The sequence below is a fragment of the Hibiscus syriacus genome, unplaced genomic scaffold, assembly GCF_006381635.1.
Source record: "Hibiscus syriacus cultivar Baekdansim isolate YM2019G1 unplaced genomic scaffold, ASM638163v2 tig00110788_pilon, whole genome shotgun sequence".
Taxonomy (NCBI): domain Eukaryota; kingdom Viridiplantae; phylum Streptophyta; class Magnoliopsida; order Malvales; family Malvaceae; genus Hibiscus; species Hibiscus syriacus.
This window is the reverse complement of record NW_024062863.1, coordinates 2,178,774-2,203,376: the sequence shown is the minus strand read 5'-3', so window position 1 is coordinate 2,203,376 and position 24,603 is coordinate 2,178,774. Positions and strand designations below refer to the sequence as shown.

At 37.2% G+C, this 24,603-nt stretch overlaps 2 protein-coding genes and 1 pseudogene across 3 annotated transcripts; 1 reads left to right on the top strand and 2 right to left on the bottom strand.

The window, feature by feature from the left end:
* Positions 1-5,197: 5,197 nt before the first annotated feature.
* Positions 5,198-8,898, bottom strand: LOC120140616 (uncharacterized protein At4g38062). 2 transcript variants are annotated; one of them, XM_039155581.1, is made up of 3 exons: positions 8,780-8,898; positions 5,745-8,262; positions 5,198-5,714 (listed from the first exon to the last, which is right to left on the bottom strand). In XM_039155581.1, the coding sequence occupies exons 2-3, from the start codon at positions 8,227-8,229 to the stop codon at positions 5,263-5,265; spliced, it is 2,937 nt and encodes a 978-aa protein (XP_039011512.1). In that variant the 5' UTR covers positions 8,230-8,262; positions 8,780-8,898; the 3' UTR covers positions 5,198-5,262. The 2 variants fall into 2 exon arrangements, with proteins under 2 accessions (XP_039011512.1, XP_039011511.1); XM_039155580.1 differs by having other exon boundaries at positions 5,198-8,262.
* A 1,445-nt stretch (positions 8,899-10,343) lies between these two features.
* LOC120141012 lies at positions 10,344-10,452 on the bottom strand (annotated as a pseudogene).
* Positions 10,453-18,523: 8,071 nt separating this feature from the next.
* On the top strand, positions 18,524-23,792 carry LOC120140653 (nucleobase-ascorbate transporter 11-like). Its single transcript, XM_039155623.1, has 10 exons — positions 18,524-19,416; positions 20,165-20,262; positions 20,353-20,523; positions 20,731-20,831; positions 21,022-21,157; positions 21,289-21,339; positions 21,826-22,113; positions 22,349-22,583; positions 22,867-23,147; positions 23,307-23,792. Exons 1-10 carry the CDS (start codon positions 18,756-18,758, stop codon positions 23,520-23,522), a joined length of 2,238 nt encoding a protein of 745 aa, XP_039011554.1. The 5' UTR covers positions 18,524-18,755; the 3' UTR covers positions 23,523-23,792.
* Positions 23,793-24,603: the final 811 nt, after the last annotated feature.

Below are 24,603 nucleotides of genomic sequence, written 5' to 3'. Positions count from 1 at the left end.
TCTCTGAGCTAAGTAACGCTCTCCCAAAAAACGGCTCCTAAAGCGTTCCTTAAAGAAATCCCAAGTCAGACGATCAGCCGAAACACTACTGACTACTGACTCCCGCCAGGTGTGGGCATTGCCATCTAACATCGCCACTGCACCCAGATATCTCTTAGTTGGATCCAATCCTAATTGATCCATGCGTCTTTCTGTATCCTGGAGCCAATCTTCCGCTTCAGTAGGAAGTCCACCAATCTGTCCTCCAAAAGTTCTGACTCCATTGGCAATCAGAGTCTGAGAAATAGGCACCTCGGATCCAACACCAGCAGCTCTGACCGCTCCCTGAATCAACTGTAGAAATTGTCTACCAAAATTTTCATCATGTGCAACTCTGGTAGAATCAGGCTCAATATCAGTCGCTCCTATGATCGGTGTAGTCATGCCAATACCAGCGGCAGGAGGCAAATTCGTCGGGGTCGCAGGTGCAGGATCACCTGTCGGAGGTGGGGGATCTACTCGAATCTCATCGATTGGGTCTGCAAATCTAGCCATTCGACCTCGTCCACGGCTAGTTTGACGTCCACGTCTAGCACTCATTTTGGTAGATCTCTATTTTACTACAGAAGATAAAACTTAGGTTTAGATAAGCACTTGGAGTATCTACCACGATTAAAACCGTAAAAACTTTGAGACATGGCCTTAGCAACTTATTTTGTAAAATATTTCAAAATCGTATTTTCAATTTGGACTCATACACAGTCCGAGGTTTAAAAACCAAAACTCTGATACCAATTAAATGTAACCCCCTAGACCCGACCTATGCGTTTCGACTAAGTCTAGTGGATCACATTCATGATTCTTAAAGACATTTTTCCGAAACCGTTATTCTATCAACGAAAAATCATATTTATAAATTACATTTATGAAATTATAATAAATTATACTATAAAATAACCAACTCATAATTATGAGAAAAAACAATTTAATTAAAACATGTCTTTAAAAATCCAAATTACAATAAACCAATATAAATTAGCAAAAGGAGTACTCATTATAAAATCCAATACTTTTAAAATAAGGCCCATGTTACCATAATAGAGTCAACTTAAAAGATAAAACATTACAATACGATATACTTCAAGAGATATGTTGATCCTCCAAGTGCTTGATCTGAGTATCTAACCAACAATATCTAAACGGGAAAATATTTTCGAAAAGTGAGCTAGGCTCAGTGTGTCCGAATAGTACAATAAAATCATAGTAGGTACAGTAATTGAGTAATAGTTCAGAAATTCATCATCAAACCATAATGAAGTTTTACTTTTGAAACTCGTAATTTAAAACTTTTCTCCGGTACACCATCCGCAATTCCCCAGAACTGCGTTCATAGGGCTTACCTTAAGAACACAGCAGAAAGGAAGCCAACCTAAAGATAGGCTTTGAGGCATGTATCCTTAAGTCCGTAAGTCCGTAGGGCTTACCCTAAGCACACAACAAAGGGAGCCAACCTAATGAAGCATCTTGAGGCCCGTGGGCCTACCCAAGAGTCACATTAGGTCCATAAGGTTTACCAGCGTGATCAAAGCTGTACCTCCGTAGTGCAATCCAACCCAAAATCAGTATTTTAAAAATACTATTTATGCAGTAAGCATAATTTACATAATTTCATAATCAATATTATCATATACCAATGAAAACCAATCATATATCAGTCATATTCCATAAACCATCACCAGTAAATAGGTGGATTAATAAAACATTAAACCATAGCTTTCAATGTACCATATTTCAAAACATATAAAACAATCAAGTAGTATACAGGGAACACACCTCGACAATAGATTCAAATAGTAGATCTAGTGATTGCTGGCCTCGTCACGCTCTACTACTGTTTTCGAACTTAATCCATAATAACACTATATTACTAATGGGTAACAAAATTAATTTCTGAAATCATAAAATTTACAAGTCATACGGGTGAATACTAGCACACGCGGCTTAACTGATCTAGAGGAGCTGGGTCGAGTTGTCGAACGGTCAGGAGAGTCTCTTGTACCTTCAAACATTAATAATTTATAAGTCCTAAGTCTTACTCAACCATTCAAAGCTTAAACTCTTTAGTACATAAGCATTTTCCGGATTTGACTATCAATTTGAAGGCTTTCGAGTCTGAATTTGATCAAACGGAGTGCGGAATTGGAATCAGGGCGTCGAACAACATAAAGTATAACTTTTCAAAAATTCAAATTCTTGGTCAAAATCAAAGTCAACGGGTTTGACTGATGATTTGGAGGCCTTCGGGTTCAAATTTGGAAAAACGGAATTCGGAAACGGATTCGGCACGTCGAATAATGTCAGAATAGGTATAATCGAACAAAATCAAAGGTCGTTTAATGGCCGTTTAAATCTGGTCAAAGGGGTTCAATAGTCCACATTCAAAAATTATAGAAATATTACCTTTATTAAAAATAATTACCAAAATATCGTCGTTTTACAAATAATTCCCAAAATGTCATCATTTTAAAAATAATTACTAGAATTTCAATGTTTTTAAAAAATTTCCAAAATGTCACATTTTTCAAAATAATTTCCAAAATGTCACCTTTTTCAAAATAATTCCTAAAATGTCATTGGGTCGGGTCGGGTCAGGTCAGACCGGTCAACCCGGTCAAACCGGTTCAGACCGATTTGGATCGGTCAAGCCGGTCACAACATCACCCAACTGTTCGCATCATTCCCCACGCGCAGGGGGGCGCGTGAGACCTCCTCCGGTCTCCAAAAATTCATGCAAAAATTATTTTAAGCGATTTTGAGTCACTTACCAACCTCGGTTCAAATTTTTGAACGATGGAGAGCTCAATTTCAACTCGGCCGAATCTTTGACCGCTCCACCTCCCTCACGCACCGCCGCCTACGGAGACAGGAAGGACACCGTTGGACTCGGAACGACACAAGGAACACGATGGTGTGGGAGGTGTCAAAAACTGATCAACGATCGGAGATGAATTTAAGATTTTCCCGGCGGTGGTGCTAAAAAAACATCGAGACTTTGACTCGAAATTCACGTCGTTTGGCAGCATTTCGCTATAATTGGTTTACTGGGTTTTGATCATGGGTTGAAGATGAACACGATGGTGGTTTCAATTTGACGATCGGAGGTCGGACGGTGTCGGAATCGGGCTTTGAAGTAGAGTACGGGAGGAGGAATTTCACAATTGTTTTCTATTTTGAAAACAGAAAACCATTCATACGTATATATCAAATTTCCTGCCGATACTAAAAGGAGTAATTCAGGGCTTGGTCCCTGAATTTCCTTCATTTCTAATATGGCCTTCAAAATTTTAAAACTTTTAATTTAGTCGCCAAATTTCGCCCAATTACTAATTAATTAATTAAATTTTTTTCTTTAAATTTTCTGGGTTGTTACAACTAGACTGATAACATTATTATTTGTCAAGTTGATGATGAGTTGATCATACGAATCTAGTAGACTTTGAAGTAGAAGTTCAGCACGTTCTTGTTCTCCTATTTTACAGCTTAAGGATGTAAGCTGAGAAAATAGCGTGTTCAGTGTGTTTAAGTACTCTGTCACTGAAGTAGATTCTGGCATACGGAGAGTGTACAATTTCCCCTTAAGGAAAATTTTATTGTGCAACGATGTGGCCTCGTATAATTTGGTGAGATGATCTCATATCTTCTTAGTTGTCTTCTTCTCCTCGATCTTGACAATATTTCATCTGCTAATGCTAGATGAAAGTTTGTCATAGTATTCCCGTCCATCTCGATCCATTTGTTGTCATCTGTAAAATCTACCGGCCTTTCACTGATAGCTGCTAGACAACCGTCTTTCCTCATGATAGCCTTCATCTTCAATTTCCACAATGAGAAGTTTCTCTCATTGAACTTTTCAATATCAAATTTCGTTGTCATAGCTTCTATTACGGATAGCTCCCACTATTTCACTATCGTGAATAGTTCTCTCGAACCTTCAAAGAATGGGTAATACCTTCTTACTTTCTTATGTTGGATGATCCACCTTTTGGTGGTAACCACAAAGACAATAAACAGATATTACACTCTCAAATCTGGCTCTGATACCAATTGTTGCGGAAGACGGCTATCGGATAGAGCAAAATCGCAACTGATAATTTGAGAAAATAAAAATGAAGATAAAAGAGATACAAAATTTACGAGGAAAACCCCTAAATAATATAGGGTAAAAGCTATGGGCAATGATAGAAGAATTTCACTATGAGAAAATAAGAATTACAACTTCTCTCAATCTATAAATGAGAAAACAATGATAATTCTCTCTTGATAAAAAAAGAGAAAACAACTCTCAAGAAACTCTCTAAATTCTCTAGTATTGGGAGAAAGCTAGAATGATTTGGGATGGTTTTGAAGCTAAATGAGCTATGGTATTTATAGTTGAAGTTTAAGGACTAATTTATAAATACCCTAAATTACAATGACTAAATGTAATTTCACCATTGCCCAAAAAATCAACAAAACTTTCGATGCATTTAATGCACCACCGAAAGTGGTCTTGTCTTTTAACAAATATATCGTTATCACACGTGTTATGTGTGACATTAGATTATTAATTAAATTAAATATGAAATCAACTAATTATAACATAAAATTAACACCAATAAAATAAATAACATAAATAATAACTTCATCTATTAATTAAACAACTAAACAAATAAAAGATTTTTTTATATAAACTAACAAATATAATCATTTGAGGCGTGTACTAAGACAAAAATCAAAGACAAACTTTTGATGTGTTTAAATTGTTATTTATTGTCTTAAACATTATAGGTATTTTTGTTAAAAAAACATTATAGGCATTTCGAATGTAATAAAAAAACTAGAATATCAAGGAGTTTTAAGAATCCTAACACAAGAAGGATTTTATCTATACAAGTGAATCCTAATTATATGTAAACGTACAAAAGAATATGGGTAAGATATACTAATTAAAAGTATATAATTAAATAGGGGATGTTTCATAAATATATTGAATAAAGATAATTAGGCTGGACTTTGGACAAAGATGATACATTTTAAGAGGAAAAAAAAAAGATATATTCAACATAAAGTAAGCAACAATAGAAGAAAACCTTATTAAGGGAAATTACAAGAGAAAAATGTTATCTTGTTCTTGAAAATGACACAACAAATCATAAGTGGTAAATTGTTACTAGCAGATAATACATGCTTGAATTTGTCATATACAGAAGCTGAAGCTGGAAATGAAAATGAAATCCATGGTTTCTAGTTGAGCTCTCTAAATGGTGATCTTTCTTCAATAAGAGAATCAGGTTTTCTAGTTGCCGGAGAAGAAATAAGACTCTTGTTTTCCTTAAGAGTGTAATAGAGTTCATCATTACCTTTCATGTCTGAAGTGTCGTTGTCAAAAGACTGCATTATCCTCCCCAAGATTCCCATCAGCTTACCGTCTTCGCCGGAGAGCTCACCAATCCGATCACCTAGGCTCTTGATGAATCCGAGCAGATTTTCCCGGTCTGTTAACAGCATTGTGTTGTTTTTGAGCAAATTTCTGTTTTCGGTCTTAAGCTCATCGACCAAAGCCTCTGATGTTCTCAGCCTTGCTTCTGAATTAGACACCAGTTGTAGTTTCTCCTCTATGATCTTATCATGTTCTCTTGCTTTGAGCTCTTGCACCAGTGATGCTACCTGCTGCCGGAGATTAACAATTATCCCATCTTTCTCTTCAGTTACACGGACAAGTTCATCTTTCTCTTTATTGATAGTTTCCTCGATCTCCACTTGCGCAAGAAGAGAAGCTTCTAATTCTTTACGCAATGTCTGACTTTCTTGAAGGTCGATTTTTAACCGGTCGGCTATAGATTCCCATATCCACAATTCAAATTCAAGTTCAAGTTCATGTCCTGCACAAGTTTTCTCAACCAATTCAGAATTTGCTTTCTCCGAGACATTGTGGATTTCTTTCAGTTCCCTTTCCTTGTATTGCTCCGGTTCTTTCTGCCTCAGGGCTAACTGTTCTTCCAAGTGATCCAATGATTCGATCCGCTGAATTAAGGTAGCTGTTCTCTCACGGTCTTCAGCCAATTCAATGTTTGCATTTTCTAAAGCATCACAAGCTTCTTGAAGTTTCTCTCCAAATTCATTTTTCATACGCACAGATTGCTCTTCTGACTGACATTGACGCCTACATGCATCCTCGAGCATTTCTTTGTGCCGCTGAAGCTCCTCCTGTGTCTGGAGCCACCGTCCTTCAATTGGATCTAAAGACTCGACCCTTTTCATCAACAAAGCTGTTCTCTCTCGTTCTTCATCCAGTTCAGATTTTGTTGTTTCTAAAGCATCGCAAACTTCTCTATATTTCTCTTTGGATTCGTTGTCGATCTGCAAAGCTTGCTTTTCGAATTGTGCTCGAAACCTAGATGCTTCCTCGAGCATTTTCTTATACCTCTCAAGCTCTTTCTGCAGCAGGAGCCACTGCCCTTCTATAAGATCCAAGGACTCACCCCTCCTTGACAAAGATTCTACTTTCTCCTGTTCTTCTGCCAGTTCAGATTCTGTTGTTTCTAAAGCATCACAAACTTCTCTAAGTTTCTCTTTGGATTCTTTTTCCATCTGAAAAGCTTGCTCTTTCAAACGAAGTTGACACCTCGATGATTCCTTGAGCATTTCTTTACATCTATCGAGCTCTTTCTCCATTAGCTGATGCTTAACCTCAAGATGATCTATGGTTTCAATCCTCTTAGATAAAATAGCAGTCCGCTGATGTTCTTCTGCAATGTCTCGCCGAGCATTAGCCAGAGCAGTATCTTTCATCTCCAGTTGCTGCCTTAGAATAGAAAACTTCTCTACCCTCTCTTTCTCATGGAGGTCCAACTCAGCCTCAAAAATGGCAAGTTTCAGTTGAGCCTCGGACATTCCCGATTTCATTACTAGTAACATCACAGAAATCTCATCATTCTGCAATTTCAACTGAAAAGCTGAAGACAGGCAACCTTCAAGTTCCATCTCCAGAACTTTGAGAGCAGCATCTTTATGCTGTAACTGAGAGCAGTAATCATCTAACTGTCTAGTCATTTCCTCCCGCTGAGAGTTCCATTCTGCTTCTTTAGCTCTAAGATTTGTTGAACACTCCTTGTGTTTCTGGTCCAGACTTCTGAGCCTGTTCTTCAATTTCGAAAGAGAAGAGGCACTCCCGGCTTCCTGAATTCGAGCTTCCTGGAGTTCTTTAATGGAAGTCAACAACTCTCGATTTTCTTGCTCCAGTTTCCCGGCTCGATATTCCATTTCCTTATAAAACGACTCCTTAATGCCTAATTTATGTCTCAGAGATGCAACTTCATTGTCCCTCTGGGAATTCAAGCAGTCCAGTTGTGACTTTGCATCCTGGCATTCGGAAAAAATGGTTTCATAGCGTGTTTTGAACTCCGAAAGTTCGACTTCTAGGTACTTTCTTCGGGTTTCTTCATGAGCCAAGACTTGATTGCATATCTGTAACCGGTTTTGGAGGTCTCCTGCAACTCGGAACTGCGAATCTAACCTCGTCTGCAGTGAAGAAATCTCATCGAGCAATGTAGATTTTTCTTGCTCCCACTCTTTATTACTTGCCTTGAACTTGTCCCGGAGTTTCTCATGGGCTTCTTCTAAATGTTTGAACTGCTCCTTCTTCCATTTTAGCTGATCTTCAATCTTCCTCTTCTCTTCCTCTACCTGAACCAACAAATCATCTCTTTCCCTCAGCTCCCTCGGATTTTTGGCCTTCTTTTCGGCTTCTAAACACTTCTTCGAAACAGATAGGTTCCCTTTGAGACCTTCAATCTCAGCCTTGAGCACATTAATCTTTTGTTCTTGATCTATACTCAGCTCATTTGCCTCATCTAAAGCCAAGACCAACCTTCGGATTTCCTGCTCTGAATTCCTGTTCTTCTCATCACGCTCAGCTCTCAGCTTATCATTTGCAGCATTCAAATGCTTGACAATAGATTCTTTTTCATTCAGGCTGCATTTAAGATCTTCATTCGATCGCTTCACCAACACGATTTCTTCTTCTTTTTCGAGAAGCTGTTGTGCCAGCTTCTCGATTTTTGCACTCGCTTCTCGGATCTTCGTTACCTGTTCATTCTCCACCTTCTTCAAGTGCTCACATAATTCAACTTTGCTAATGAAATCTGCCCTTAACTTTTCATTCTCAACTTTGACTTCATCTAGTTCTTCATAAACCTTATCCTTGGCCATCGTTTCCAAGAAAATATAGTTAACAAATCACACCTGTTCGTATGTAAAGTGTAAATCCTTTAGAAGTGAAAATGTCATACAATATTTTAAAACCATACGAATAGTACATAGTCCATCAGAATTCCTTAGTAATTTAAACTGAATTACAATATCTTCTACAAAAGTAAAATCCAGGCCTAAATTGATTTTTCTTTTCTGTGAATTTCTGGTAAAACAAACGGAAGGCAGGAACTAATACAAAATCTAACTAAACAAACAAATGGAAATTGAAAAAGAAAAACAAACAACAAAAACCCCAAAGCCGCATAAACACCATTTTTTTCTGAAAAAATAATTGAATTGAAACTAAACAATGCAACAAATTAGTAATTACCCACAAACAGAAATTGAATGCTTTCTTAAAATTCAGAAAGACTATGTTAATAAGGAGTAATTATCAGTTTTCTTCTAGATTTTAAACTTCTTAGCTCTTTGTTTTTTCTTTTAATAGGAATTTCTCACTAAACAAACGGGAAAATAACTAGAAGGGAAGAAAAACCCAGAAATGTACCTGGTTTGCAGATTATAGATTCGGTCATCAGAGGGGATTTCCACAATAGATTAATTTTCTTGGGTAATTTTCTGGTTCTCGAAATTGAAAGATTAGGAAGAGAAACTAAGCAAGAAAAAAGTAAAGAGAGAAAAGGGAATGATTCAAAAAGAGCCGTTAGTAGAGGGTTATTGTGAATTTAATTTTTTTCGGGGGGGACGGAGAATTTGAAAGGGACTAGCCGTTAGGCAAAGATAGGTGAGTCGGGCTGGGTTGAATGGGCTCATTTATTCAACTTTCTCAGCCTTCTTAAAAATACTTCATTTTTATATTTCGAATTTGTTTTGAAATTATTATAAAAAAATCATTTTGAACTTTTAATAAAACATTTAGGGTAAAATTTACGAATAGTCCCCTAAGTTTTTGTTCTGAATGAATTTGATCATCAATTTAAAAATTAAGGGGAAGTGATCTCTAACATTATCGATTTATTCGATTTTAGTCCCTAAGCCATTATCGATTTGTTCGATTTTAGTCCCTAACGTTATTGATCTGTTCGATTTTAGTCCCTAACATTTTTTATCTATTCGAGTTTAGTCCCTCACAAATGTTAGGGACTTAAACAAAAGGGGGTTAACAAAAATTAATAGTAGAAGGAGTTAAACCGAACTGACTGATAATGTGACCAGTCATTTACCTTTAATTTTCAAATTGGTGACCAAAGTTGGTCAAACCCTAAACAAAAGGGACTATTTGCATAGTTTACCCAATTTTTAAATTGTAATTATATATACTATATTTTAAAGCATTCTTGTATTTATATTTAATTAATTTTGTTTTATGTAATTTTTAATTATATTTTCATATCTAAATCATATTGAGTAAAATATAATAGTTCGCAGAAGTACATCTTCATCAAGACTATAAGTTAAATATCTTTGTTTTCTGAACGTAGTTTAAAAAAAATAATATTATAATAAAATACAAAATTTTAATTAAAATTATATAAAACTAAAATAAATTGATATAATTTTAAATTCTAAAATAAATACATGCATGTGAAAATTAGTTTTATTTCAAAATAATCTAATATCTAAATTTGTCACTTTATAAATATGATTTGTTTTTAATTAATTTGATATTTAAATTTGTATTTTTACAATTGTGATATTCATGTTTTTTTTATCTATGTAGTACTTTTATCTCTGTTAAATATTATACACCAAATGTAAAAAACTAAATTAACAAAAAGTGAACTATGTACTTATAAAAGCAATAAATATAAACAAAAATAATTTAAATCTGAAACAATCCAAATAAAAATATTTACATTTGTCCAATTCTAAGCTTTAGATATAAATAGACATTAAAAAACATTTAATCAAACAATCATTTTAATCTATATTATTTTTTTAAAATATTTTAATTTATGTAACATTAATGATCAAAATAAAAATTTGATTAAATACTAGAGATTATCTTAAAATTAAACTTTAAAACCAAAATAACAATTTTAATAAATATTAAAATTAATTTTAACATTGTACCCTCTATATAACACAAACATGTAAACTAAAATTATTGGGGCTCTTCAGAATCGAAAAACCCTCTAAAAATTAGCGTATTGATTGCAGCGAGCACACGATATTCTTTAGTAAAAGGCGAAAGAATAATTCATTTTGTGCTCACTACACGGCTCCATGACTTTTGCGAAGACTAGGCATCAGTTTATATTATTGCATTTGGAGTGTAGGCCTCAGTTTCCTATCTGTGTAGGATTTGAAACAGATTTCTTGGCTGCTTCTAATTCTCGTACAGTTCAAGGGCCCAACGGGACCGCAACTCTTTGACGAGGCCTTCTGGCCATTGAAACTAGGTAACATCCACTTATCCAAAACATTTACTTTGAATTCCATGTTTTCTAATGATTTATTCGTTGTTAGACTTGTCTTCAGGTCAGATTGGATCTTTCTTCTACCGTCTAACTTAGAACTGACAGACATACTCGGCAGTAAAACCATGAAAATCAGAAAACAGTAAGCCAACATAGTTGTTCTCAGGAGGGATTTAAATTACAGTTGCATGTGTATTTTCGGTTGTGTTTTGTTTATTGCAATTATGGTAATAGTGGGTACTATTACGAGTATTACGGTCATACGCTATATAACAGCCACTATTCCGATAGCGGTATGCTATTTAAATCCTTGGTTCTAACAGCTCCCAACAGTGCACTTTCGATGAATTTAACAGATGTCACCAGAGCAACCAGATGCAATTCAATATTCTCAATTAACTGCTTAATCCCGCTTATATTTGTTGAGGTTGTAGAGAATGTGTGTACAGTAACAGTTTTGCAGCTTAATTTACATTGAAGCTTCTTCCTATAAAAACAAGACTATAGATTAATCACTAGAGGACCAATTTAAAACACAATTATCAACTCAATATATGAAGCGACATTTAAGCTTATTTGTGATCTCAATTCTATCATTTGAAAAACAATTTATAATCTTTTGAAAAGAAATCTTTGAAGCAACTCCAGATTTTGAAACAAAAGGGAATCCTTCTATCAATTTTTCATTCTATATAAACTCAATGAGCTATCACCTAATTTATTTATTAAACTGCAAATTTGACTCTCTTTCTTAAAAAAATACAGATTTATGAAGTAGTCTTAAGGTTACTGACGCCAGACAGAATAGTGATTATCCTGCAAGCGCTCCAACAGATGATTCACAAGAGAAAATTCGCCCAAAAAATCCAGAGAAAAAAAGTCTCTAGGGTTTAATAAAATATTATCAAATCAAACAATGCAAAATCAGTCCACAAGCCGGACTGTTATAGCCAAAAATCGTCTTTATTCGAATTTTGCCAAAAATAGCAAAATCCCGAAAATCACTCTAAATTGAAATTCGAAATAAAATAAGCAATCTCCAAAAAATCCGGCCTAAATCGGATTTAAATTGACTTCCTAATTGACAATCGAAATATTGCCATAAATAGTAAAAAATATTTAATTATAGTGATTTGGAGGGGAAAACGGCAGAATTTGAGGTTGAAAAAAAGGCCACATGGAGCATAGCTTATGTGGAGAGCGTGCGCGTCGAAAAGAGCTTTCCGGATTGGGGTCTTATGCGCGATTCTGACACCTGTAGCCAAAGTTATGGCCAAAAGACTGAAACATACTCAAAACGACCCCAATGAGGAACATGTCACAATCAATTCCCGCCTTTGCGCTGATCTGCCAATTCATGGTATCTCAGCGCCATCAAGGTGCAATCTGACAGCTCAGCATCATCTGTCTCGGATCCCCCTGCATCACTCACCCCGGGTTGGAAAGAACTCGTCCTTGAGTTCAGAGTAGTGTCATCAGAATCCACAAAACAATAACTCAGGTGCTTCACATTAAAGACATCAGAAGTCTTCAAGTGGCTGGGAAGACGCAACCTGTAAGCATTATCATTGATCTTCTGCACGACCTCACAAGGTCCAATCTTCCAATCCTTAAGCTTATTATACTCACCAACAGGAAAACGATCACGAGTTAATACAACCCAAACAAAATCACCAACATCAAAAAGTACCTGACGACGATGATTGTCAACCCGAGTCTTGTACTTGGTATTGCTCTCATGAATGGTTTGTTTCACTTGCTCATGGATACCCCGAAGATACTTTGTCATCTCATCTGCTTTAGGACTGAAACGACCTATATGTGGAATAGGGGCTAAGTCCAGCACCCCGGATGGGTTCTGACCATAGACAATCTCAAATGGTCTTAAACCTGTAGTTCTGTTTTTTGATCTGTTGTAGGCAAATTCTGCCAGAGGCAATGCCAAATCCCACTGCTTCGGCTTCGTTCCTGCCAAACAACTCAAGAGGTTTCCCAAACTTCGGTTCACCACCTCGGTCTGGCCATCCGTCTGGGGGTGGTAGGCGCTATTGAAATTCAACTGCGTTCCCAGTTTCCCCACAGGCTCTTCCAGAAATGACTGATGAACTTAGTATCACGGTCTGAAGTGATGGATCGAGGAACACCATGTAAACGCACAATCTCCTTGAAATAGAGATGGGCAATCCGGTCAGCATCCATAGTCTTTCTGCAAGCTACAAAATGAGCCATCTTGGAAAACCTGTCAACCACAACAAAGATAGAATCTGAGGCACTTTGGGTGCGGGGTAAGCCTAGTAAAAAATCCATGCTGACATCGAACCAAGGAGCTTCAGGAACAGGTAAGGGAGTGTACAAGCCCGCATTGGTGAGAACTCCCTTAGACCGCTGGCACACATAACAACGATCCACATAATGGGTCACATCACTAGTCAACTTGGGCCAATAAAAGTCAGAAGAGATAAGGGCCAAGGTCTTATCTCGGCCAAAGTGTCCCTCATTATGGAGTTCACCTATAATTTGCTGCCTCAATGAACAATCTGGAATGCACAACTATAATCCACGAAACAGATACCCATTATGCCAAAAAAATCATGACGGTGACCCTCAGTTACCTCCTGAAATATCCTTCCAATGAAAGGATCAGCTGCATACATATATGTGAACGTCTCAAAGCCTGCAACTTTAGTACTCATGGTGGTGAGAAGTAAGGTACGACGGCTCAGGGCATCTGCGACGCGATTCAAACTCCCTGCTTGGTGCCTCAGCGTAAAAGTGAATTCTTGCAAGTATGCCACCCACTTGGCATGACGTCTACTCAGCTTGTGTTGTCCATTGATGTACTTCAAGGCCTCATGATCGGTAAACAGAATAAACTGCTTCTGTACTAGGTAGTGACGCCAATGCTTCAGGGACTGAACTATGGCATAGAACTCCAGATCATAAGTGGAATAATTTTTCTTTGATCCCGATAGTTTTTCACTGAAAAAAGCAACCGGACGATCTGCCTGACTCAGAACACCACCAATGCCAACGCCAGATGCATCACAATTTACCTCGAACACTTTGTCAAAATCTGGAAGTGCCAAAACTGGAGCCTCGGTCATCTTCTGCTTGACTAGTTGAAAACTGGCCTCTGCCTCCTCAGACCACTGGAAATCACGCCCCTTGAGGCACTCTGTGATAGAGGCGATCAGAGTACTGAAATTTTTAATGAATCGGTGGTAAAAAGACGCCAAGCCATGGAAACTTCGGATGTCATGTAAGGTCTTTGGTCTGGGCCACTCCAAGACTGCATCTACCTTTGACTGATCTGCATGAACACCATCAGTAGACACAACAAAACCAAGAAAAGTCACAGAAGTAGTGAAGAAAGAACACTTCTTTTGATTGACAAACAAGCACTCCCTTTTCAGCATCTCAAAAACAGCACGGAGGTGATCGAAGTGTGAAGTCCATGTCGGACTATAAACGAGGATATCATCGAAGTAAACTACAACAAATTTCCCCATAAAAGGCCGCAAGACCTGATGCATAAATCTCATGAACGTACTGGGCGCATTGGATAGCCCGAAAGGCATGACCATCCACTCATACAACCCTTGTGGCGTTTTAAACGCCGTCTTCCACTCATCTCCAGGTCTTATTCTGATTTGGTGGTAACCGCTCTTAAGGTTAATTTTTGAGAAGACCTTAGAACCAGATAGTTGATCCAACATATCATCTAGACGGGGAATTGGAAACTGGTACTTAACTGTAATTCTGTTGATCTCTCGGCTGTCAACACACATACGCCAAGAACCATCTTTCTTTGGCACTAGCAGAGCAGGGACTGCACATGGGCTCATACTCTCTCGAATATGTTGGTCGATTTGGCAAACTTGACCCCAGGAACAAGGTCAATTTGATGCTAAATATCCCTCATAGGTGGTAGCCCAGGAGGAAGATCCTCTGGCATCAAGTTAGAGAATTCTGCTAGCAGCCGCTGTACTTCTACTGGTAAATCTGCATCCACGTCTACTGCATTGTTCTCGCAAGGTAGTAAGGCATAGACCACGTCGCCATGCTCAATCTCATCTAAAAACCTGGACATAGAAAGCAGAGTAGTATTATGGGTTACTGGGGTAGGAGTGAGTCCTTCCCGCCGGGGTGCCAACACAATCTTTTTTCCCTTGATGCTAAGGGAATATGTATTCTTCCGTCCATCATGAATGACACTGCGATCATACTGCCATGGTCGACCCAACAATATATGACACGCATCCATAGACACAACATCACATCAGTCATTATCAAAATATTTTCTACCAATTGAAAAAAACACGAGGCATCGCCTATCAACTGTTACCTCACTGCCTTTATTTAGCCATGACAGCTTGTATGGCTTAGGATGACGGTCCGTCTTCAACTGCAATTTCTGGACAACCTCATCGGACACTACATTCTCACAACTGCCGTTGTCAATGATCATTTTGCAGACTTTATCTGCAACTGTGCAGGTAGTGTGGAAAATATTGGTTCTCAACCAATCGTCCCCTGAAACGCCCTTGGGAGTAAGTAGACTCTTGCGAACGACCAGAGTCTCATGACCATCTCCATACAGCACATCATCAGTCTCATCATCGTCATACACGGGTTCGCCAATCTCCTCAGTCTCGTCTTCTGCGTTTTCCTCAATCAACAAATTTTTGCCCTTTTGACTAGCAGGCTTCCTGCAATTAGTCGCCCTATGCCATTGTTCACCACAACGAAAACATCTAATAGTAGGGTTAGAATTACCCTGCGGTGGCTGTTGAGCAGGACGGGAATCCTCCGTCTCAGATAAATCGTTCCGGGCGACCAATTGGTAAAACTCCTCCGTGTAATCATTGACTGATCGTGCGCCCTGTCTCAACGTATGAAGTCGCTGAAACAAGGTTTACGTGTAGCCGAAGGGAATGAAGTGACCCTTCATCTTCTTCTTCATCTTCTCCCAATCAATGATCTTGGCCTTGCCCTGTCTTTCTCGTGAACGTCGCAACTGTTCCCACCACGCAGATGCTCTGCCCTTGAGTTTGATGGCGATCAGTTTCACTTTCACACGATCGGGGACTTCCTTATATTCAAAAATACGCTTTACTTCATTAATCCAATCCACAAATCCCTCGGCCTGTAACGTACCAGAAAACTCAAGGAGATCGACCCGAAAACCGAGGTCTCCATGACGCTCTTCCCGACCACGGTGTTCCCGAAATAGAGCACGATTGTGATATGGGTTTTCGAAAGCGGAATTGGTATCTTGATCAGAGGCATCACGATCCTCGAAATCCTGCGCCGCCAGGCGCTGGGTTAATTCTGCGACTTGCCTCTGTAAATCCGCAATCATCACATCCTGAACGTTGCGATAACGGCGTTGGGCTTCCTCATTCGGAACCTGCTCACGACGACCACGACCTCCAGCCATTGAAACTGGTGAAATTTCCCAGGAAGATGTTGAAGCTCTGACGCCAGACAGAATAGTGATTATCCTGCAAGCGCTCCAACAGATGATTCACAAGAGAAAATTCGCCCAAAAAAATCCAGAGAAAAAAAGTCTCTAGGGTTTAATAAAATATTATCAAATCAAACAATGCAAAATCAGTCCACAAGCTGGACTGTTATAGCCAAAAATCGTCTTTATTCGAATTTTGCCAAAATAGCAAAATCCTGAAAATCACTCTAAATTAAAATTCGAAATAAAATAAGCAATCTCCAAAAAAATCCGGCCTAAATCGGATTTAAATTGACTTCCTAATTGACAATCGAAATATTACCATAAATAGTAAAAAATATCTAATTCTAGTGATTCAGAGGGAAAAATGGCAGAATTTGAGGTTGAAAAAAAGGCCACACGGAGCGTAGCTCATGTGGAGAGCGTGTGCGTCGAAAAGAGCTTTCCAGATTGGGGTCTTATGCGCGATTCTGACACCTGTAGCCAAAGTTATGGCCAAAAGGCTGAAACATACTCAAAACGACCCCAATAAGGAACATGACACAATCAATTCCCGCCTTTGCGCTGATCTGCCAATTCATGGTATCTCAGCGCCATCAAGGTGCAATCTGACAGCTCAGCATCATCTGTCTCGGATCCCCCTGCATCAGTTACTAAAACAAAAATGGCAGTTTCTTTTCCTTGTTTGCCCCGGAGGTTTTAGGGTGGTGAAAACAAGGAGAAACAGTCTATTACCAATGGGTTCTCTCTCAAGTCTCAGAGGATGGTCGTTGATAACGAATTTGATATAGTGGTGGTTCTATCGGATGGTGTACATTTGTCTGGTATGAATCGGATGATCCATAATAGGGGTGTAAATGAATTGTATGTTCATTTTTTTAAAAAGTGTTTATGTTTGATATGTTTTAATATCATATTTGTATTTGTATTTGTCTATTTATTTTTTATTATGTTTATGTTTGTTCGTTTAGCGTTCATAAATATGTTCGTTTAGTGTTTACGAACATGTTTATTTGTGAGCTAAAAATGATATAATTACCCCACTAGTGCTTAAATCTCTTCAAACTTTATAGTTTAAACTCCAAATTTTATCACGTGTTCAATTTAATCCCTATATTCACTAATATTTAAAATGTAAAAGAGATAAAAAGTAAACAAGCTTGTTCGTGAACATAAACGAATTGAACATACATTTGTTCATTTATTAAATAAATATAAAAAATATTCATACTTGTTATTTAGCTTAACACACGAATGAATGTTATACGAACGATTCATGAGCAGCTCATCGAACACTTTATTCATTTATACCCCTGGTCTAAAATAGTCTATTTGTCTAAGAAGAAAATTTTAAATAATAAAATAATATTAATTTGTTTGTTCCACTGAATCAAATATTCACTTCTATAATAGAGAGAGTATTTGTTCAACATGAATTATAGAAGGATTGATTTGCATATTTTCAATAAAGGACTAAAATGTAACCCATCCTCTAGTATAGGGACTGGTGCGATACTTTAACGGTAGTTACCACAATAATTTCATTATTATTAAGAGTCAAAAAGTTGAAGCTCAGTTTATCATTGATGCTTCTGATTCAAGGCAGTAGTGGGGTTGTAATTATCATCGTCTCTCTTTTCAAAATTATTTATGCAACACTGATAATAAAATCATTATTTCTCGGCTAAATGGCCTTTACAAAGAAAGTAAAAAAGGGGATCATAGTTGCTTAATAATAAACTTTCTCAACCACAATAATCTTAACTTAAAAAATAAATAAGTCAGGATTAAGCTAATTTGTCCAAGTAAAGTGTCAAATCTAATAATAATAATATAGAGATTGAGAGAATTTGGACCCATTATCTTTTCTTTTCTATTTTTGTATTCTTGGAGGCTGTTGATCTACAATTCTATTTGCTAATAAAAAAAGCTTAACTTTTCACAAATCCTGAAATCTAAGGTATCTTGCACTTCAAGCTTTACACCATCTTTATCTTTCCAGTTACTATAATAACATAATTTTTATACTGTTTATGATAAAAAAAACTTTACTTGCTGATAATCACTACTTTAGACGAATTCAATAATTAGTTCATAGAAATTTTAATTAATTACTAAGGATAAATTTTAATTTAACACGGGAAATTATATTAATAAAGTTAAAATTCTACCTCTGGATGTCAATGCTCGGCCATCGGCTGTTATTTTATTCCGGATATTTATTGAGCGAAAAGAAATATAAATAAAATGACAGAGACAGGACTGGATTCCTTGAACACTTGATTTTTCATTTTGCCGTTACAGTGGCAGATTCGTAATTTCCCACGTAGTTCAACTGATAGCAACTGGCCAGCGGCCATGAAGAAGAAAGAAGAACCAAGAAGGAAAGGATAACAGTAAAGTTTCTTTCTTCAAACCAGCATATCCTACTTTCCAATTCACTCAATAAAAACAAATCAAACCGTTTTGTTTCTTCTGAAATTTCACACCTTTCCCTTCACACATCTACCTTTACTTAGTTCCTACATTTCATTTGGGTTGTTGGGTTTTTCTTTTTTACTAGTTTCTTTAGGTTTTTTTTGTTAGTCATTCGTTTTCTGGGAGAACAATCGTTACCCATTTGAGAATAAGCTGAAATGGAAAAAGGGTCGAACTCGGATTCACTGGGAAAGTCAGAGACTTCAAATGGAAGAGGAGGCAAGCTCGCTTCAATGTTGCCGACGATTGAACCTTTCGTGCCTAAAAGAGATCAAAACCATAACCCAAGGGAGCTAAGATCTTGGGCTAAAAGAACCGGTTTTGTCTCTCACTTATCTGGAGAAACTGGCACTGCTAGTTCTACTGAAAGATTCGACAGTTCCACTGGGTTTAATGTTGAAAGAAGTGGCCGTGATCATAGAGCTGGTGGGTCATCTCCAAAAATCGAGATTGACCCGGTTTTGGGCCGGACTAGACCCAATATGGGGACCGAAATTCAAATGAATTCTGGGTCCGGGTCCGGGTCGGGATCCAAGCACGGAAGGAAGACAGTTGCAGATGAGAATGGGAATAATGGTTTGGGAGAGAAAATTGAGGAAAGGAAAGCTGAGGTAAATGGGGATGGTAATGTAAATGCGGTGGAAAATGGGAATGGAGTTGCAAGCGTTACACCAGTAGGTGAAGAGAAGAATAAGGGAAGAAAGGGTGAAAGGGATGTGGAAATTGGGATGTATCCAAGAGGTGAAGAGCAGGGTCATGAAGGGTGGAATGGTAATCATCCCGGGTTGAAGGTCGGGTTGAGAGATAATCCGGGTTTTGGTTAGTTTCCTTTATTGTACCTTTTGTTAGTTTTTTTCCCTCTTCTTTTTTGTTTATGTTCATTGTTGATGGTGTTTTGCTTGCTGTCTTCTTAGTAATGCTTGAATTAACTAATGGTGGCTAGTGTTGAAGTAGACTGCTATTTACTTTTAGAGTTCTGAGCTGTGTAGAGTTTTGTGTTACTGAATGGAATCACAGTATTTGAGTTTTTCAATAGCTACAATCTGGAGTTGATATGGTGATAATGTTTCTTGTAGCTTGGCTATGTGTGTATTTTTCAAGAGCATAGAAAAGGGTACTTCAGTGTGAAACAACTAGTAAAAATGGCAGCACAAGTGAGAAGTTCATAGAAACAAATTTGCAGAAGTTTTTCTACTTTTTGTAGGAAACTTCCCAATACAGATGGAGAGTTAGGATTTTTCTAGGCTTCATGTTCTAACTTGGATAGTTCTGCTTTAGTTTATGCTTATCATTTGTGAAAAGCATGAAAGGTGACTTATCATTTATTCATTTATCAATGCATGGTCAACTTTGGATATTGTCAAACATTTATATGAAATTTCCAATTTGAACATGGTTCTTATTTATATTATCGATATATTTGAGGCTTTAACCAAAGATTGATTTTTCAATAATTACCAAATACTTAAAAACCGATATCGTGAATTGCTTTCCACAGTTTGTGTTATTGATTCTTGTAGTTGCCACTGAATCCTGCTGGTTCTCATTTGATTATCTTTATTTACAGGAGCATTAATATATTATGGCCTGCAGCACTTTTTATCATTGGCGGGCTCACTTATATTCATTCCATCAGTTATGGTACCAGCCATGGGCGGAACGGATGTAAGCTTCTTTTCCTATGGAAGTATTGATTTCTTGACATCTAACAGAATTGGAAAATGAAATCAGTGATATTTCTGATATGTGATGCAGAAAGATACAGCCACTATGATTTCCACAATGCTGCTACTTTCTGGCATTAGTACAATTCTGCACTCCTACTTTGGGACCCGGCTTCCATTAGTTCAAGGAAGTTCATTCATCTATCTGGCACCAGCTCTGGTTATCATCAATGCTAGGGATCATAGAAATCTCTCTGAACATGTAAGTTAAGTACATGAAAATGAGTGGTGTATCTCCTGTTAGGTTCTTTTTCCTTTTTATTTTTATAGTTTTAATGTTGCTGATTGTAAAGAAGAATTAAGCACAGCTTTATTTCATTTCTTACGAACTTAAACTAGTGTTTCATGCAATATATTATATCATCTTATTCTATTTTTCAATAACACTTTCCTTTTTAAAATACTGTAGAAATTCAGGCACATAATGAGAGAGTTGCAAGGAGCTATAATTGTCGGTTCACTATTCCAAAGTATCTTGGGATTCAGTGGTTTGATGTGTCTTATACTGAGGTAATTCTAACAGAATTACTGTTCATAGATATTATTTCTCAGACTACTTTTTATATGGAAATTTTCATTTACTCTCAATGTGCAACTTTGGCTAAACTAAAAGGAATTTAACAGTTCATAAGCTTCTTATCTCCAAATGTTTCTAAAATCTTGGAATCACCTATGGAGTTAAATGTTTCTTCTTTTGTAGATTGATTAACCCAGTTGTGGTTGCACCAACTGTTGCCGCTGTGGGTTTAGCATTCTTTAGTTATGGTTTTCCACAAGCTGGTAGTTGCATAGAAGTCAGTGTTCCCTTGATATTGTTGGTTCTTATATGTACCCTGGTGAGTAATTGCTGGTGCAAAGTTGAATACGGTATAGCTACCGAGCACATAAATACATTGGATACTTTGATTTTTATTATTCCTTTTATGGATGTCTTCCAAATAGTTAACTCGTTTTTACTTTTTTCTAGTATCTTCAAGGAGTATCCATTTTCGGACACCGGTTTTTCAGAATATATGCAGTATGTACTTTTACTCTTTTTTTTTTGGATAATTTATGTACTTTCACTTTTCATCTTGTTTATTCTTTCTTAAACTTTATTTCGATTTTGGTTTTAATATGTGCTGTTATTGTTAGTGTGTTATTCACAAGCTAACAAGTAGTTTGCTGCAAAAATTTCTTACTACATTATGATGAAAGCGTAATAACGGTTGCTAAGAATATAATAGTTGATTTTTGGTTACTGGTTGTTTTGTTATATAATTGTATACCAATTATTTATCACCTCTTGAAAAGCTGAATATTCCACCCTTGAAAAGCTGACTCGCAGTGCTTCTTGTCTTACTCTACCACATTAGAAGCAGAATAATAATATTAAATATTTAAAAATTTTACCTCTCTTCTTTTTTGAATTATAGATTTAGGTATGTCCAGGTAAATGGTAGGTTCTTTGCTTTTGGTAGAAATATTGTTAATTGATCATCATGTCATTTTTCGATCACTGCAGGTTCCCCTGAGTGTTATGCTCACATGGATATATGCGTTCTTTCTGACAGCGGGAGGAGCTTATGATTACAAAGATTGCAGCCCTGACATTCCAAGTTCAAACATTCTACTCGACGAGTGTAAAAAACATGCATATACCATGAAGCATTGCAGAACTGATGTTTCGAATGCATGGAGAGGTGCTGCTTGGGTCAGAATTCCGTACCCTTTACAGTGGGGTGTCCCTATCTTCCATTTCCGAACATCTTTGATTATGATCTTCGTGTCACTTGTTGCATCAGTGGATTCGGTTGGTAGTCTATAATGTTCCAAAATATTGGCATCGAATGTACAGTGTGATGGAAATATTTGATTTTGGGGGAAAAAATACCCTTCATAATTTACTTGCTTGGTTCTATTCAATATTGTTATTCTGCTTCTACATTAGTAGGGTAATAAGATCAACCAAACGAAGCAGCTAGCTAAACTGATTTTTTGAAGTTGAATGTGTTTTAATACCTGCTTGTGATACAATGACTACTCAGGTCGGAACATATCATTCTGCGTCTTTGCTAGTCAGTTCGAAGCCTCCAACTCCTGGAGTAGTGAGCAGAGGCATTGCATTGGAAGGTTTCTGTAGCCTGCTGGCTGGTTTTTGGGGTTCGGGTACTGGCTCAACAACTTTGATGGAAAATACGCATACAATAAACATAACCAAGATGGCGAGCAGAAGAGCTGTGGTATTTGGAGCACTTTTCTTGATCCTCTTCTCGCTTGTAGGTAAAGTCCCAATTCTGTGTTGGCTGAAGAAAAAAGCTTCTTAATGCATGGTGGATGTACTAGAATGTTCTTCAAGGAATATAAAAATGATTTCAGGGTTTATACTTGAAATCATATTTCCTCCAATCTGATCTTACAGGTTTATTATACCTGTTTGAAGCTTTTGATACAGTATCTATGGTGTTGCATATGTACTCCATATGCCTTGCTCGATAATTTATCCTTGTTTATGATACAAGCATGAGGTCTATAGTATGTTGATTGCTTGACTTGTGTGTGACAGGAAAAGTTGGTGCAATTCTCGCTTCAATACCACTGTCCTTGGCTGCTGCAATTTTGTGTTTCATGTGGGCCCTTGTTGTGGCCATAGGCCTCTCGACCTTGCAATACACTCAAACAGCAAGTTTTAGGAACATAACCATAGTTGGGGTGTCTTTGTTTCTTGGTTTATCGATTCCTGCTTATTTCCAACAGTACCAACCCATGTCGAGTTTGATGCTGCCAAGTTATTTTGTTCCGTATGCAGCTGCATCTGATGGACCGGTCCACACCGGTAGCGAACAAGTAAGTCCAAGATGTGCATATGTTTTCGAATCTTGATCTAGAATGCCAACATCCTGGTGGCTAAGCTGATGATACAAAGATGTGCATATGTGTTCTCGATTTATCTAGTTTTATGGGGGGAAAGTATATTAACAATCTTGTTTTATGAATCTGTGTCAGCTTGATTTTGCTGTAAATGCACTCATGTCTATGAGCATGGTGGTTACACTCTTGGTAGCATTTGTACTAGACAACACTGTCCCAGGCAGCCTGCAAGAACGAGGGGTGTACATTTGGTCGCGTCCTGAAGATGTCGCAACTGATCCATCCTTGCTATTGGATTACTCTCTGCCTGGAAAATTTGCCTCACTTTGTCGTTGTTCAAGATGTTTGTAGCAATAATATTTGGCAGAAGGCAACTCGAAGTTCCATTCCGGTCGGTAAGAAATGGTAAATTTCTTCATGGAAAAGGGTACTTTATCAATATCGTTGATGACCGATGTTGAAGATGGTTTGGGGAAGTGAGTTAGAAATGCATGATAATTCTTTTGCAACATGAAATTTGTACCATAGAATTAGTAATAACGTGTTTGTAAGAAGGTTTCAAGTTGAAAATAAGTTAATATTGTTCAAATGAAATGTTATCCATTTGAAAGTTTGGTGAAGTTAAATCGGATGATCAGCTCATCTGTATTACGGAGGCCAAATTTTGGGACAGGTGAAAGGGTCCGAGTGTTGAGACTCGAATTTGAGATTCGCTGGATATCGTTAAGAGTGATTGGATGAACTCCAAAACTTTAGCTGCTATATGTTGATTGCATCTTCCACCGGTCCGGAGATCAATAAAATCCCAAATCTCTCTTTTCATAGTCCCACTGATCTCTTACAACATGATTACGGACATTGGACGTGGTGACTTCACTGACCATAAACTATTCGAAATCAGAACTTGAATTTCACAGTGATCATGGTGTAACTTCCGTCTATTAATTATTTTTTATAGGTTGATTTCAACCGTTAGGTGCTCTAAAAAAAGGGCTTGGCCCAACATTTTTTTCTAAAATCCAAATTTTCCTCCCATTTCTTTTTTATATTATTATTCTTTAGAGCTGAATGGTATTTTTTTTAATAATCTAAGGTCTTGCATGTTCTAAAAACTCTAAATCATTTCACAATGAACGCTCAAATACCATGTGTATGTAATCTTTAGTATTCGAACCTAAAACATCTAAAAAGAACAATTATTCTTTTGAACACTAAAATAATTTGATTCTTGTAACATCGTATAGTGGAGTTACGTCTAAACCTCAGATTATAAAAAACTTGAGCTCTATTACAATAGAGATACAACTACTCTATACTCAAATTTTAGTCGAGATTAAATTCGATTTTCTATTTTTAAAGTTGAAAGTTTAAAGTCAATTTGAAATGAAGATGGAAACAATTGAACTCATTTAATCATTGAGCTTAATTATCA

Coding starts and splice junctions, on each gene's coding strand:
- LOC120140616 (XM_039155580.1), bottom strand. CDS start 8,229: ATGGCCAAGGATAAGGTTTATGAAGAACTAGATGAAGTCAAAGTTGAG.
- LOC120140653 (XM_039155623.1), top strand. CDS start 18,756: ATGGAAAAAGGGTCGAACTCGGATTCACTGGGAAAGTCAGAGACTTCA. Junction 21,340..21,825: donor GGTTTTTCAGAATATATGCA/GTATGTACTTTT, acceptor CGATCACTGCAG/GTTCCCCTGAGTGTTATGCT. Junction 23,148..23,306: donor TCCACACCGGTAGCGAACAA/GTAAGTCCAAGA, acceptor AATCTGTGTCAG/CTTGATTTTGCTGTAAATGC.